This window comes from Pelmatolapia mariae, linkage group LG1 (genome assembly GCF_036321145.2).
Source record: "Pelmatolapia mariae isolate MD_Pm_ZW linkage group LG1, Pm_UMD_F_2, whole genome shotgun sequence".
In the NCBI taxonomy this organism is placed as follows: Eukaryota; Metazoa; Chordata; class Actinopteri; order Cichliformes; family Cichlidae; genus Pelmatolapia; species Pelmatolapia mariae.
This window is the reverse complement of record NC_086227.1, coordinates 33,771,934-33,787,333: the sequence shown is the minus strand read 5'-3', so window position 1 is coordinate 33,787,333 and position 15,400 is coordinate 33,771,934. Positions and strand designations below refer to the sequence as shown.

At 37.7% G+C, this 15,400-nt stretch overlaps 1 protein-coding gene across 1 annotated transcript in view; it reads right to left on the bottom strand.

Annotated features, from left to right (window-relative positions):
* The window catches only part of LOC134631307 (semaphorin-7A), a 41,844-nt gene extending 26,808 nt beyond the window's left edge, over window positions 1-15,036 (bottom strand). The window contains exon 1 of the mRNA XM_063479528.1: window positions 14,965-15,036. Coding sequence (XP_063335598.1) covers window positions 14,965-14,983 — 19 coding nt within the window. The 5' untranslated portion in view covers window positions 14,984-15,036. The remainder of the gene's footprint in view (window positions 1-14,964) is intronic.
* Window positions 15,037-15,400: the final 364 nt, after the last annotated feature.

The window sequence follows — 15,400 nt, the reverse complement described above, 5'->3', positions numbered from 1 at the left end:
CAATTACTACTTAGCTGCCCCCCCCCCCCTTTTTTTTTAATAACAGGTCGACTTTTTAGAACAGATGCTCTCGCTTAATAAACTCATACGTGAATAATGCTACTGTGTGTTAAATTTAGTGGTACATTATCAGCATGGCTAATTAACAGTTTCTATCTTCAGCCTTTTTTTTTTGGTAAATTTGCATATTTTGTGGATTTAAAATGTTTGTTTTTTTAAATTTGTTTGTTTGCAGCCATAACTCATAATTCGTTTTCAGAATCAACACCTGCAGTTGCTCTAACATGTATTGTGTTATGTCAGAACACTTTGGATGTCAGACTTCAGTGACACAAATCTTGTGGCAAAAGAGCATATGACAGGATTACATACACTGCATACAAGTGATGACCAAATAGAAACCTACAAATTCGCTTCCCCTTCATGAAACGCACTCAGCTACCAGAAAATAAGCAGGTGGTTCTGTGTAGCTCAAGCAACTAAAAGGGAACCTAGAGGAAAATCTCAAATTCAAGAAAGACTATGTAAGGTTTTTGGAAAACGTCATCAAAGAACGATCGACTCAAAAGAATCAGAGAATCAGCTGATGCAGCACAGCGGTACTAGATCGATATTAATCAAACAACTCTAGAAGCCTCATTGTTACAGAACTGTTCTGTTCAAACTGGCTTTCGGGACCTGAGTTTCAGTGGGACAAAGAGTTTGGGAGTCAAATAATCAAAGTCAACTCCAAAGCATCTGGTGGGCGATTCTGAGGTCAGAATGAGACCAGAACTACGAATAAAAGCAGTGAAAGAGTCATATTTCTGGAAAGGCCTTAAAGGATTCTTAAAATAGCAATAAAAGTAGATTCAACAACTCGCCAAATAGCAGAATAACGTGTCAAAGATAGGAAAAACGGAAGTCGAATGCTTGTACAATTGGCACAAAGGGCTAGCTTAAAAAAAGGAAGTAAAAACACTGAATCATGGCAAACTGTCAGGAAGCAAGATGCTGTTCTAGGGGTGAGAGGGCAGTAAAATGTTGCCGTTAATTTAGGCATGTTTCAGTTTACAAACGGCGCCCCATAGTTTCCTTATCTCTCAACTTGAAGCATCTAGTAATTTTTTCAAAGTGTGGTTTAGTTACAAGTTTGATTTTAGATGACTGCCATGGAAAAACTCAGCATTAAGGCAAAGGACAACCCATGAATCAAATGAGAGAAGAAAATTGATGGATAACATAAAAACACCGATACAAAACCAGAAGGTGGAATCAATCATTTCTCTGTTCGGTTTCACTTGGTCTGTCAAGTTCCTACCATGACCCATGGAAAAACCTACTGTCCATCCACGTTCCAGTAAATGAAGTCGATTAACACTGTGAGGAGAGTTACAGATGATTTGATGATAATTAATATGATGATGATGAAGGGCAAAGCACGAAATCAAACAAACAAACAAAACTGCAAAATATGTACAGAGAACATTTTTAGTCATCCAGTTCAGTTAGTACTTTAACCATATAGCTGTTTAACAATATCCTCATATTTGACATTTCATGCTTAAAACTGCTAACCCTAAAAAGGTGCAAAAAGCTTCACTTTCAAAACTGAATTAACCTTATTCTGAACACAGTCCCTGTCCAAAAAAAGGGAAATTGGAACTCTGTGTAAAATTAAAAAAAAAAAAAGCAATTAATTGCATATCTCATAATGCCCTTGTTTATTTACAATAAAGCATATTTTTTAATTGAGACATTTGACCATTTATTGAAAAATATTTTAATTTGATCACAGCAACAGAAAGTATAAAATTAGTTTTTCTCCACACAAGAGCTGTGGCTAAAGTGTTACCAGCACGTGGGCTCAGTCTCTGAACAAAAACAATTATCGTCAAGTCTAAATCCACTTCCTCAATTATGCCAGTAGGGGGCGCAAAAGACCACAGACCAGAGTTCAACTAATGCATGTCTGACAGGTGACCTGAGGCTCATAATGATTTCACATTCCTGTGGCAGCGTGCTAGGTGCTTGCTCAGATTTGAAGTTTAATTTTTTTGCTGTAGAAAGAAATTTTCTTCCCACACAGAGCCTAAAGCGGACGCTAATGTTTTTGTCACTTTTTATAGATAGAAGCTCAAAGTAATGTCAGCACTTCCAAGCTTTAAACGCTGCAAGGTCGTACTCTCTCCCACACTCCATATTATCCATTGTTGATCTACACATCTGTTGCTACCATGGACGTGGCACGCTCGTAAGTCATTGTCATGAGACACTCTCACAAACAAAATCACGGTTTAATAACAGAGCGTGCTTACGGGAAAATAACAGTAATCTAATTACTTTTTTGCAATAGTAATCTCTTACTTTACTCTTTACCTTAAAAAAGTAATCGGATTACAGTAATGCATTACTGGATATGATCAATATGATCTTTTTGACTCCTTACAGACAGCAGTGTGAAACATGGAAACACAATGAGATGGATTAAAAAAACCAAAAAAACCCAAAAACAAAACAAGGAATGAAAATACAAAACTTAAAAAAAAAGTAATGTTGACTTCACAGTGCTGAGATACAGATTCAATTTCTTCTGGAAAATGGACACACACACACACACGCTAAACAGTTGATGACTGACGTGCCAGCTCAGTGCCACCATTAGAAGCTCCCTGCAAAAAGGGAGCTTTTTGCAGCTTTCTCTGAGAAGCTGCAAAAAAAAGAAAAGAAAAAGAAAATAAAAAATAAAAGTGAAAACATAAAGGATGAGATTATATCATGATGTGATGATATGTCTGTAATATCAGACTAAAATTATATTTTAATGTTTAAAATCTTGAATTTTAAATTATAAAGTTTGCTGGCATTATGTGAAAATTAAAAGCTCCACATTGACATGAATGTCCCTGAAACTGTCTACTAACAGAATAATCTTGGTGTACACACTCTGAATTATGAGTTTTTAATTATTAGGATACAAAACCCTATTTTCCTGTTAAAAACAGAGGATTTAAACATGAAATGTCTGGAATGTAAACTCAACACTGATCAAAGCATCTGTTATATGGATGACTAACCTTACTGATATATGAAAATCTTAAATATTAAATACATAAATTAATTATTCTAACTCACCTTTCTTGTGTTTTTTGATGTACTTTGCAGCTTTAAATAGAGCCAGAGCTATAGTGACAGTCAGAACTCCAGAAAACCATCCACCTATGAACACACCAACTCCAATGCAGGACTTCACCTCAGCCATTTTCTCTGAAACACATTAAAGTTCATGCAGGACACCACATGTAGCACACTGAAAACACACAAACATTAAACAGAGTCTAAACAATTACAATGAAACAATAAGATCTTACCACAGTAATGCACATAGATCTCATCATGGGTCACATGGCCCATCTCATCCTGTGTGGCTACACATTGGAAGAGGTTGGCGTTTGTCCTGGTCACAGCGGTGAGGAGAGTGATGTCATAGCGATCTCCTCTGTGTGACACCTGTGGCTCCTCAGTAGGAAGGATGTTTCCATTACTGTCCTGCCACTCTACTTTAGGCTTTGGAGAAGCACCTCTGACCTCACACTTCAGCAACGCCTTGTCCTCTGTGATGTTCAGGATCCCAACAAAAGGCTTCACAGCTGCACCTGTGAACACAGCATGAAGCTACAGTTACAGCTACAGCACAACAATGTGATGTTAAGCTCTCATATCCTTCTCTTTCCTGATGTAGATGTGAACACATCATGTTGGAGAGCAGAGAGGAATAAAAACCTTTACTACATGTTACAAGAGAGTTTGGGAGGACTTGCAACATATCTGCTGCAAGGGGGACTCCTTAGCCAAGGATTTCCTGGTTTTAACTGACTCTTTTAACCTTACATAATGGGTGAGTGCACCGACCCATGTAAAAGGCCATATGCTGGATCTGGTCTTCTTATATAGCCTGGATATCAGCATTAAGGACAGTGACAATGTTGGCATCTCTGATCATTTTCTGGTTATGTTTAATGCCGACTTAGGTGTAACACATATGAACACTGCTGATCTCTGTCGCCCTGTACGTGTAATCAACTCTGAGATTGTGGCTAATTTCACTGCTTTCTAAACTCTGTCCGCCTTGATCCCGATATGATGGACCCCAAGTGCTGTACTCCCCCCTCGGCTGATGAAGTTATGAATGGTATGTTATCCACATGTTCCACCACCTTGAACCTAGTGGCCCCCGTAAAGATGAAGCGTCTTAGATCCTCCCCTCAAGCCAGGTTAAATGACTCTATATGAGATTTACGTCGTATCTGTCGTCAATCTGAGAGGAGGTGGAAAAAAGATAAGCTTCAGGTATCCCTTGATATCTTAGGTAGCAGCCGCACTATATATCAGGACGCTGTTAAGACTTCTAAAGCGTTTTTTTTGTCCGACATCATTGTGACTAATAGCCATTAACACTATTAAGCATTAGTTAATCATCTGTTAAGCATTAGTTAATGGTTACTTCATTGTCTCTACAGCATCTACAAAGTATTTCTCAAAATCAGTCAATAGTTTACATGCACTGATATAAACACTTTCATCATGATGAATAAGCTAATGTATAACACTTTTTATCAATCATTGTTTCATGTTCTAAAACTCATTTATTAATCATTTATAAACGCTATTCTGTATCAGTTACAAACCAGTCATTTCAGGATGTTCAGTGGTATACAAAATCATTGGTAAAAGGTAAGTAGATGCTTAAACACACCCTATATAATACTATAAACTCTACATGTACTACACATACTAGTTTCATACTAGATGTTTTATAAACACTGAATATCAGGGTTACATCAGTCAGCTGCTATATTTTAACAGATGTCTTACAATAAATTTATCTGTCACTTAAAGGCTGCCAAAGCTGTAACTCACCATCGACCAACTTCTTTTTTGATAGATTATCTATGAATACTCATAAATACCTTAATACACCTATTTAGGAAATTAAAAACCATTTGCTACTTGTTAGTAAAGTATTTTGAATGAGCTCATCTAAAGTGGGGACTTTGTATACCTTACAACCTATTTATAGATGTGAAAGTTTCTAAAAGTTTCTGCTTGAAAGAGGTCACAGAGTGGCTGTTAGCCAATTCTCTCATTTTAAATGAGAAGAACACTGAGATTATGGTGTTTGATAGTCACACTCCTAAAGATCAGCTAGCTGCCCGATTTGGTCCCTTTGCTTGCTTTCTTAGGCTATGTCCACACTAATGCGTTTTCATTTGAAAATGCATCGTTTTCTCTCCGTTTTGGCCTCCCGTCCACACTGAGATGGCGTTTTCGCTGATGGAAAATGCAGCATTTTGGAAAAGCTCTCGAAAACACATACATTTGGAAACTGTGCTTTCGCGTCGCAGTGTGGACAGCAAAAATGCAGACTTTCTAAAACAATGACGGATGTTAGTTATATGATGCAGTCATGTGACCAGTTAAACTAAGATAGCAGAGGGCATTATACAGCAGTTGTTTTATTTGCTCTGATTTTGACAGCTCTATAGAAGATTAATATCAGTCTGCACATGCACTAGACAGCTTTTCTTCAATTTCTTTAACTCTCACTCTCTTTTGCAACTTTGTACTTTTGTGTTACTCCCAGCAGCAACTCCACCTCAATCTTTAGTCCATTTAAAAAACTCGGTGCTTTTCCTCAACATTCTGCCGCAACGTTTCAAAGAGCCGGTGTTGTGCCAAAAAGTGATTGTCTGCCAAAAACTGATTTCCAATGTTTCTGTGTATTTTTTATGTGTAATATCTTTAACTATGTTCGTAAATAGACTTCGGTGAACAGGGTTTACAAAGGGGTTACATATAGAATTAAAAAATTATCTGTTTTTCAAGTATCTTTACAACTCTGTGTTATTGTACTTACATTAACTTACATGTATTACATGTATTTACATTAAATTATTTCCCCTAGGGATCAATAAAGTATTCTGATTCTGATTATAACCAATCCGGTCCTTTATCCCCACTTAAAATATTTTTACAGAACTATTGTAATATTTGCTGGCATTTCTGCTGTCCTGTTGGCCAGCTTACTCTTACAAAAGACATTTTAATGTTAATGAGATTTTTTTAACTGCGTAAATAAAGGTTATATAAAAGTCACTGCCAAAAATTTGCGACTTCTACCTTGTTACACGAATGTTGTTTGTGGCTCAAGATGACTTTATGTCATCCATAAGGGATGCATTTGACATACGTTTAACATATTATAGCCCAACAAGTTATTTATAGCAGTTTAAATATGAGCAATCAGTTTTTGGCAAATACCGGAAATCAGTTTTTGGCAGACAATCACTTTTTGGCACAACACCGGAAAGTAAATAAGCGGCAGACTAAATGAGACAGGTCGAATCTTCTTGCATTTCACGCATGCGCAGCACTGGAATGTAAGTGTTTTGGCAGTTTCAATGTGGACGCACAACTCTGTGAAAACAATTGAAAACGATAGTGTGGACATGGCATGTTTTCAGACGAAAACGCTGTTTTCAAATCTATCCGGGCTAGTGTGGACGTATAGCCTTATAGATACTGTAAGTAATCTAGGTGTTTTCCTGGATAGTTCATTTAAGCTGGATAAACAGGTTTCCTCTGTGGCTAAATCTGGCTTCTTCCAATTGCGGCAGATTTCTAAGGTCAAATGTTTAATACCGTACAAAGATCTTGAAAAACTTATCCATGCCTTTGTGACCTCCATATTAGATAATTGTAAGTCTCTCTACTCTGGACTCCAACTCGCTCACCTCCAACGATTACAGCTTGTTCAGAATGCTGCAGCTCGTCTCCTAACCGGAACTAGAAAGTTTGCCTCTATTACTCCAGTGTATTAAATTTCGTATTGATTTTAAAGTTCTGCTGCTTACTTTCAAATGACTAATCAACCTTGCGCCTGACTATCTCACTGACCTCCTCAGTCTCTATACTCCCAGCCAGGGGCGATTCTAGGATCAGAGCTTTGGGGGTGCTGAGCACCCAGTGAGTTTATCTTGCTTGGCTGGGCAGCCAAGCAAGATAAACTTTACTCATCACGATTAGACTTCTTCCCTGTCTCTGTCAGTCCCTGCATCCCTAAATGCCTCCAGTTGTCCCAAGTTCTCTCTGACTGTCTCCTTGGTGCATTTAAACCCCTGTTCCTCCCTGTCCTTGTCATCTGTTAGCTTCATCTCCATTATCAGTAATCATGATTTTACCATCTCTGTGCAAGTCTGCAAATTTCTTCATTAAATCATAAGATTCTTAAATTCATCCAGTCTCTCTGTGCCTGGGTCCTCGTCTCAAAACATGACATCACTGTTTTGTACATTTTAACACAATTTAATCCCCACATTTGTGAAGGAAAAGAAAAACACGTTTTTGAAACATCTGTAACCAAACCATCAAATCTGATAAAGGTTATTTAAATGCTGCAAATGAAGAATGGATTGGAATAAAAAAAAAAAAAAAAATACAAATCCTAACCTTAATTACTGGGGGAGAATAATGAATGATGCTTATAGTGAGTAAAAGGTAAACTGAGTGCATTTCTTGGACAGAGATTCACTTTTAATGTGTATGTATAATATAATACAGATACATAAAAAATACACTCCAAAATAAAAAGATCTTTACTGCAGATATTACTATGGCTCTATTGCAGATTTTTTATTTTATTTTAACCTGCGTCGCCTCACCTTGAGGTTGGCAAATCACTTTTGGTGGTCAACTGTCTCAAGAAGTTAAACAGTTTCTGTTTTGCCTGTCACTATTCCCTGTCTGTTTCCTTACCTGGTTCTTCCTGACCTTGTACTTTCTCCTCACGTTCCCCTCTTTCCTCTCTCCTTCTTTGGACTGACAATCATACACAAATAGATTGTATTCAATTAGATGAAAAAATTACATTAATATGAAAAAAAAATACTATTAAGATCACTAATAAAAAAGTCCTCTCTCAGTGTACTTTCAACCAGAAGGCAAATAACCACTATCCATTTATGCTCCCATAACTGATAACCTTTCTTTTTCACCTGGTTTGATGGACCCTGTGTTTAAGCTTTGGTCAGCATTAGGTCTTCACACTATTAAGGACCTCTACATCGACAATTGTTTTGCTTCATTTGCTCAGCTGCAATCAAAATTTATGCTCCCCTCTGCTCATTTATTTAGATACTTACAAATTAGGAATTTTGTTAAACACTCTTTTGCCCATCTGGATAAGCCCCCTGCTCATAGTGACTTTTATGATTATTTGATTAAAAATCCCACTTCCAAACACCTAATCAGCCAATTTACTACACTTTTTACACTTATACCACCTACAAACCATATCAAGGATGCTTGGGTTAAGGACTTGGAAGTAGACATATCGGATGCTTTGTGGGCCAATGGGTTGAAGAAGATTAAAGAATGCTCTGTTAATGCCAGACTACAACTTATACAGTTCAAGGTCCTTCATTGTTTGCATTTTTCTAAAACAAAGCTATGCAGCATTTTTCCGTCCATTTCGTCTTTATGTGACAGATGCAAAGCAATGGATGGAACCCTTGGTCACCTTTTCTGGTCTTGCCCTACACTCAGGAGTTTCTGGGCCGAGATATTTAATATATATAACAGGATTTATGACTTAAAATTAGAGCCGGATGGTGTACTTGCAGTCCTAGGCTGCTCCCTAACCTCATTGGCACTCAGACGTCCTCTTCAGAAAGCCTTAATGTTTGGCATGATTGTAGCTAAAAGACTTATTCTTAGAGCCTGGAAATCACCATCTCCTCCATTGTTCAGGGTTTGGCTACGTGAGATGATTGCTTGTTTGTATATTGAAGAGGTTCGTTATCGTTTGGCTGACACCCATTTTAAGTTTGTCGAAATCTGGGGCCCTTTTCTCAATCATATTAATGGGATTTCAACATAAACTTTAACCCTTTTTTGACTGCACTTTGTGTTTGTGTGAAACCGAACTTCTGCCGGACCCTGATTCCTTACTGGACCTGTTTCCCACATCTTTTGGACTTGGTGAACTCTCTGTTGCCCTGTCTAACCTCACACAGAAGATCATCTTCTTTGGACATTGGTGTTTCTTTTGAACTTTTGATTTGTACTGGCTTTTTTTTCCTTTTCTTTCCTGTTTTTCTGTTTGGGTTTTTTGGGGGTTTTTTTTGGGTTTTTTTTGTGTGTTTGCTTTCTGGTTTCTCTTTTTTTCTGTGCTTAAATGTTACTGTTTTTGAATCTTATGTCCTTTGACTGTTGTGACGTTAAGTAACTTTGAACTTAAAATCTTATAAATAAACATTTAAAAAAAAAAAAAAGGCAAATAACCAAACCGTGTGTACACCTAATAAAAGATCTAAATATTGAAACACTGATCCAAAATGATCCTTTATTGACGGATCATTTGATCTTCCACTTTTACCTGAATGTGGCTCCTTCTTTTGAAAAAACTTCCTTATATCCATTATAAACCTGGCGGTCTCTCTGTACACACACACACACACATACAGACAACAAGAGCTATAAGGTTAATGGGCATTCTGTATACATTTCAGTGGGAGCAACAGGACGGTCAAATGTCGCTGATTTTACTACAGAGTAGGACGGATTGTATGGTAGCAAACATCATCGGAAAACACGTTTTCAACACTGCAGTTTACCTGGGTGTAATGTTTTTCAGCTAAAAAGAAACATGGTCTGACTCTTACCTAACTATATAAAGAGTAACTGAAGGTTAAATGCAGCTAACATGTCCTGTTTTAAGCCAGACACTTACACCTCCGCTCTGCTGCGTCCCAACCACCATTCTTCTGGCAGAACCGGCACGAGAGCCAGAGTAGGGGAGAGGCGAGCTGGAACTAACCATTTTTGATCTCCTCCATACCTGCTTCATGCCCTGGAGGATGGGACTGTGGCCCCCCACACCCTCTAGCAGATCATTACATTAAGGAACCTTTTAAATACAAGCGCGCTCATGCTCACAGGTGTACACACAGGTGATCACACACACAAACTACACCCTTTTTGGCTCCTACCTCAAAGCACACTGTGTGCTGTCGATCTTACGTGCTGCACAATAATGTTTAATATTAAGTATTTAGTGTTATATTCCCATATATCATTGTGATGTTGTTTATTCTATTACTCTCGTTTTCTTCTGCTTGTTTTCTTTTTTCTTTCTCAACAGGTGATCCAGGTGATCGATATATGTATTTTTTGTCTGCTTATTTTGTTGGTTTTTGTTTTTTGCCCTTTATCCCCGTCCCTCTTCTCCGCTGTTTTTTTTTTCCCCCTCTTTCTTTCTCCCTTTTCTTTTCCCCTGTCCCGTATCTAGCAAGTAAAAATAAAAAAAATAAAATAAAATAAACAATAAAAGGTAAATCAAATGGACCATTACGGCAAGGCTGGGATGGTCCATTTGGTAAAGTAAATCCGTTGGGCATCTTTCTTCGCCTTTAGACAACAATTCTGATGGCAAAAGAACCAAACGGGACAGGTTTAAAAAAAAGAAAAAAGAAAAAAAAAGGAACTAACCATTTTGGGGGGGTGGGGGATATCTATACTTTTGTTGTTAAAATATTACGTCTCAACCAAGTACTGTATGCCTTTTATATTTTTAGTAGTGTGTCACACAAACAGCAAATATTGTCAAAAAAAGTAAGACGCCTCTGCTCCCAGCCGTTCTTTTGATCATCTGGTCAGTTACTTCTGGGCCAGCCCAGGGGTGATCGTGCCTTTTGGAATAGTCTTCCTGCTACCATTCGTGCCTTTGACTCCATTCAATCCTTTAAAGCACGCTTGAAAACCTACCTATCTAACCTGGCTTTTCCGACTTGCTAATTCTCACCGCTCATTAATTGCTGTAATGTTATTCATTTCTCTGGATTATCATGAATTCTCCCTATCTCTACTTACAAATGCCTTTGTTTGTTTCTCTATTTTTACCTTGTTTTAATGACTTACTGTTCAGTGTAATCATTTATTGTTTATTCCCTATTGTGAAGCACTTTGGTGTACCCCCTGGTTTTAAATGTGCTATATAAATAAAATTGTATTGTATTGTATAAACGGAAAACGTCCTGAGTCCAGCTTCCCAGAAGTAAAAATTATGTAATATTTATTGAGCTTTCAGACAGATTGATTTGTTAGACTATGACCCAGAGTGTGACCTTAAAGACGGATCAGAGAAATCTGAAGGTATGTCTGATAACATCACTGATTTCAACATCTGCACTCTGTGTGCTACGACTCTGTTTCCCAGAGGAAACATACGATTGATTACTGACATATTTGGACACCATGCATTCAGCACAGGTTTGATCTGAGTCCACACAGGAGCCTCAATAAACTGCACATGTATAGCTCAGTGACATCAGAGTCTGGCTCAGCACAGACTCCCCTTCATCTGTCATTACTGACACAACCACAGATCTGATGTAGATCTAACTAAAGTTACATTTCAGTAGTTTTCAAACCGCTCACACAGATTACAGATGCACACATCAGTGACATCATCACTCACCTGGGATTTCTCCTGATCGATCTTTCAAGGTAAATTCTGAAAGGCAAAAAATAAAAATGTGTTTTTTTTGTTTTGTTTTGTTTTGTTTTGTTTTACACAGCATCATGAACTCATGATAGAACTGATTTTTTTGCATCACCTTTGTGAACATCTCTTGGTTCAGGTAACAAACTGACGCTTCCAGCAGTGTTCTTAAAGGGTTTATTTTCAAGATGCTTTCTACTCACCAACAACAAGTTTAATGCTGAATGTTTGTTCTGGCTGCAGATGTGGAAAATCACAGGTGTAGTCTCCACTGTCAGCCAGCTTGGCGTTTCTGATCATTATGGATGCGTTACCGAACTGCAGCTCTTCTGGAAAATGTGAGACTCGTCCTCTGAAGTGCTCGTCTTGACCCAGAAGGCCGTTATTGTAATGAAGGCCTCCATCATACATGAACACCTCCTGTTTATTTGGTGCCTTTTTCCTCCAATCATAGAGCTTCTGTTCAAGGTTCTGACGGGTGCTGAGGGAGCAGGGTAAGATGACATCACATCCTTCTGAAACAACCACCATGACGACTCCTGGACCTGAAGAATGAAGCATATTTTATTCAGTATGTTGCAATGTCCAGTCCTCTCCTCCTGTCCTAAAGTACTCGGCTCCTTTGTTTGTGTCCTTAAGGATCACCTGGTCTCCTCTCCCTCCCTCTGCCTCATGCATGAGTGAGAGGAGGTTATAAAGTTTTCATTTTGTGGCTTCAATGAGAAAGCTCCTGGAACACTCTCCTGTGTTCCAGGAGCTCATCAGCTCGTCTGAGATGGCATCAAATCACCACGCCCCTTCTTGTACCCACTTTTATCTAAGCTGTGAGCTGCAGTGGTTTGGGCAGCAGGCTGTAGCTGTGTGTGTGTGTGAATTTACAAATTTGGTGTAACCTTGGTGTTTTTTTTCCTCATTTGTTCATGAGAGGATGATTCAAATTGGTATCGTCACTAATTTATAGAATCGATTCAATTCTGATTCACAAGGTCCCGAATCCGTTCGATCCACGATTCAATTCGATTTGATTTGATTCCATTCGATTCGAATCGGGAAATTTTGCCTCAGACAGTCAGCAATATTACAATTCTGATCACGTTTTAATACATTTCCATATTTTTATATCTATAAAAGAAAGCTGACACTTGTGAGACTTTATCAAAGGTGTAAGCATCACAGCAGATGCCTTTGCGTCAATGTAACAGGATAAAACACAGAAAAACATGAAGGCGATTTTCCTGGCCTGGGATTTTATAGCAGATGACCTTAAAATATTTTGCAGTAAATCAAAAACGAAAGAAAACCATTAATCAACATCTGAACATTACCTGATACTGGTGAAGTGAAGCAGAGCAAAGTTACAGAGGCTTGATTAGAGACACACTAAGCGTTTTTCAATTTTGCATAATTTTAAAAAGTTTACATTTGTTCAGTAGCCATTTGAACGGCAGAAATTAGGCTTTCTTGTCGAAAGTAAGTAAAACGACAAAAACAGCGACCGACAGCGCTGTAAACAACGGTAGACTTGTGCATAATAAGCAAGCGAATAATGCAGGCTTTCAGCCCCGACCATGCTGTGCCATCAGGTGAGAAAGGCGACATCTCACTGATTCTGATCCGTCGGCGGGTCCGCGCTTTGTGTTTACGTCTTTGTGCAGAATCCGTGTATCTGCTCTCATTTACTGTTTTAACTCTTTGGTGGTTGTTGAAATTTTGTGAGGTTTCTGGCAAAATAAATTTATATTTACAAATCGATAATCAAAACCCACCCCTAGTGTTGTCCTGATGTTAATCCGTTGATTGAAGCAGTTTTTGTGTTTGCTCACTTTTAGTGTGAAAGTCAGTGCGCTTCACAAGCTAAATTATTTCTTCTAACTGCATCAGTGACAGGGCTTTCTGAAAAATGAAATTAAACAGAGGGAAAAAAATCAAATAAAAAAAACCTTTCCTCTGCATTTCTCAGATTTCTTGTTACAGAAAAAAGAACAATGGTTTCATGCTATAAATTATATGAATATTGATGTTAATATTATATAATACATTAAAATTAATATTAACAAGTTAAACCCAGTATGAAGCTTATCTGGTGAAAAAGTCAATAATAAATAAACTTCCATTAATTGAACGTCTTTATTCTTTTACATGTATTCCTTTGTACATATAACCTTCTTTAAATGGATGCAACTCTCTTTTTCATGGGACACTTGGCTAGGAAACAACGCCATTACAATGTTATGAAAATATAAATTAAAGCAACAACACATAATAAATATAGGAGATTAGAACTAACAAAGAACATTATCAAAGTCCAGCTTAGTAACACAACTTGCACTCTGTAGCTACAGAATTCTTTATAAGTGCTTTGGGCTCTAACACACTTGTCCCATGAACTGGAAGCAAAATAAGACTTTGATGTCCGACCAAGTTGTAGAATTTGGGCATCCAACATAAGCAGCTGCACATAAGTGATAGCAACTTACATAGATAAGAAGGAAATTTATCAACGTCTTATCACGATCGAGCAACTTCGTGGTATACAATGATGTCTGCAGCTGTTCAAAAACAGCCAGACATTCCTCACGTTTGACTCAGAAGAGCCTAAAACATCTGTGTAAAGAATATCTTTACATGTAATCATAGCCTTCCCGGTGTTATTTGCAAGTATAGAAGAAAAAAAACTAATGAAAAGGGGGCCTAAAACAGCGTGGGAGTCTTTCTGAAAAAAAAACAAAAAAACAGGAAACTTAACGTCTGTCCATCCAAAGCCACGTGTAGACCCTTTTTTAGGGGTGCACAACCACCCCCTAAATTTCATCATAAGATAACTATAGCAAAGGTAGCAATAATAATAATGCAATTTTAGTATTATATTCTAACATTGTATTCTAATGTTATGTTAACAGTGTGCCTTTTCATTAATAAGACTTTTGTTGCAACGGCTGGAGAGACGAACATGAAGATATTTCATGACAAGTATCAGTGTTGGAGATTTTAAACAAACTTTACCTGAAACATACCAAAGGTGCAAACTATTCTCATAATACGGAGACATTGCTGGGGGCGCTGTCATCAAGTGTTTGCTTATGTAGCCCCCCAAGAATGTAGAAATATTTATGTACATTTTTTTCTATATAGCGTCGGAGATTATTAGGCAATGATGATCTTCTGAGCCATATGTATCGTGGACACACACTTTAACAGGATTGAATAATACCCACTGTACGTTTGAAAGAAATACGTCGTGTTTTTGTCCTGAAACCCAATGATTCATATTGATTATAGTCATAGACTATAGACTTTAATAGACGTAAAGTACGCAAGGAAGTCACTTAAGATGATGAAGATTTTCCCGATTTTGGGCTTTACGACTCATGTTTACACTATTTATTATCTCAGTTAAAAAGAGAAAAAAAAAAACTATTTTCTACCTTTCTGTGTGAATATCATCCTCGGAGAACGATCGTTTCCCACAGCCAGACAACAGATGTGTAAAAAAAATAGACATGCCACTAATGAGAACCTCATCTTCCTGATCTTCAGGCACGATATTATAAGATAGATCCAATAGTTCAAAAAATTATTTTCCCAATTACTTGTTCTTGATCTCAATAGAAAATAGCATTGAAAGAGAAATGTGTTCAGGACTAGATGTACTACACAGCTGCACCGCCCATATATGAGAAAGCCGTGTTAAATCACGCCTATACGGCTACATATTATGATTTGTAGCGTCACAGTGCTCATGACGTTTCGAGAGGGCGCAAAGTCACAACAAGTCGTACCTTTTTCTAAGCACGTAAACAGGAAAGAGCAGAAAGTGTGGCCATCTTTAAAAAAATTAAACAAAGGAGGAAATGTTTGAAG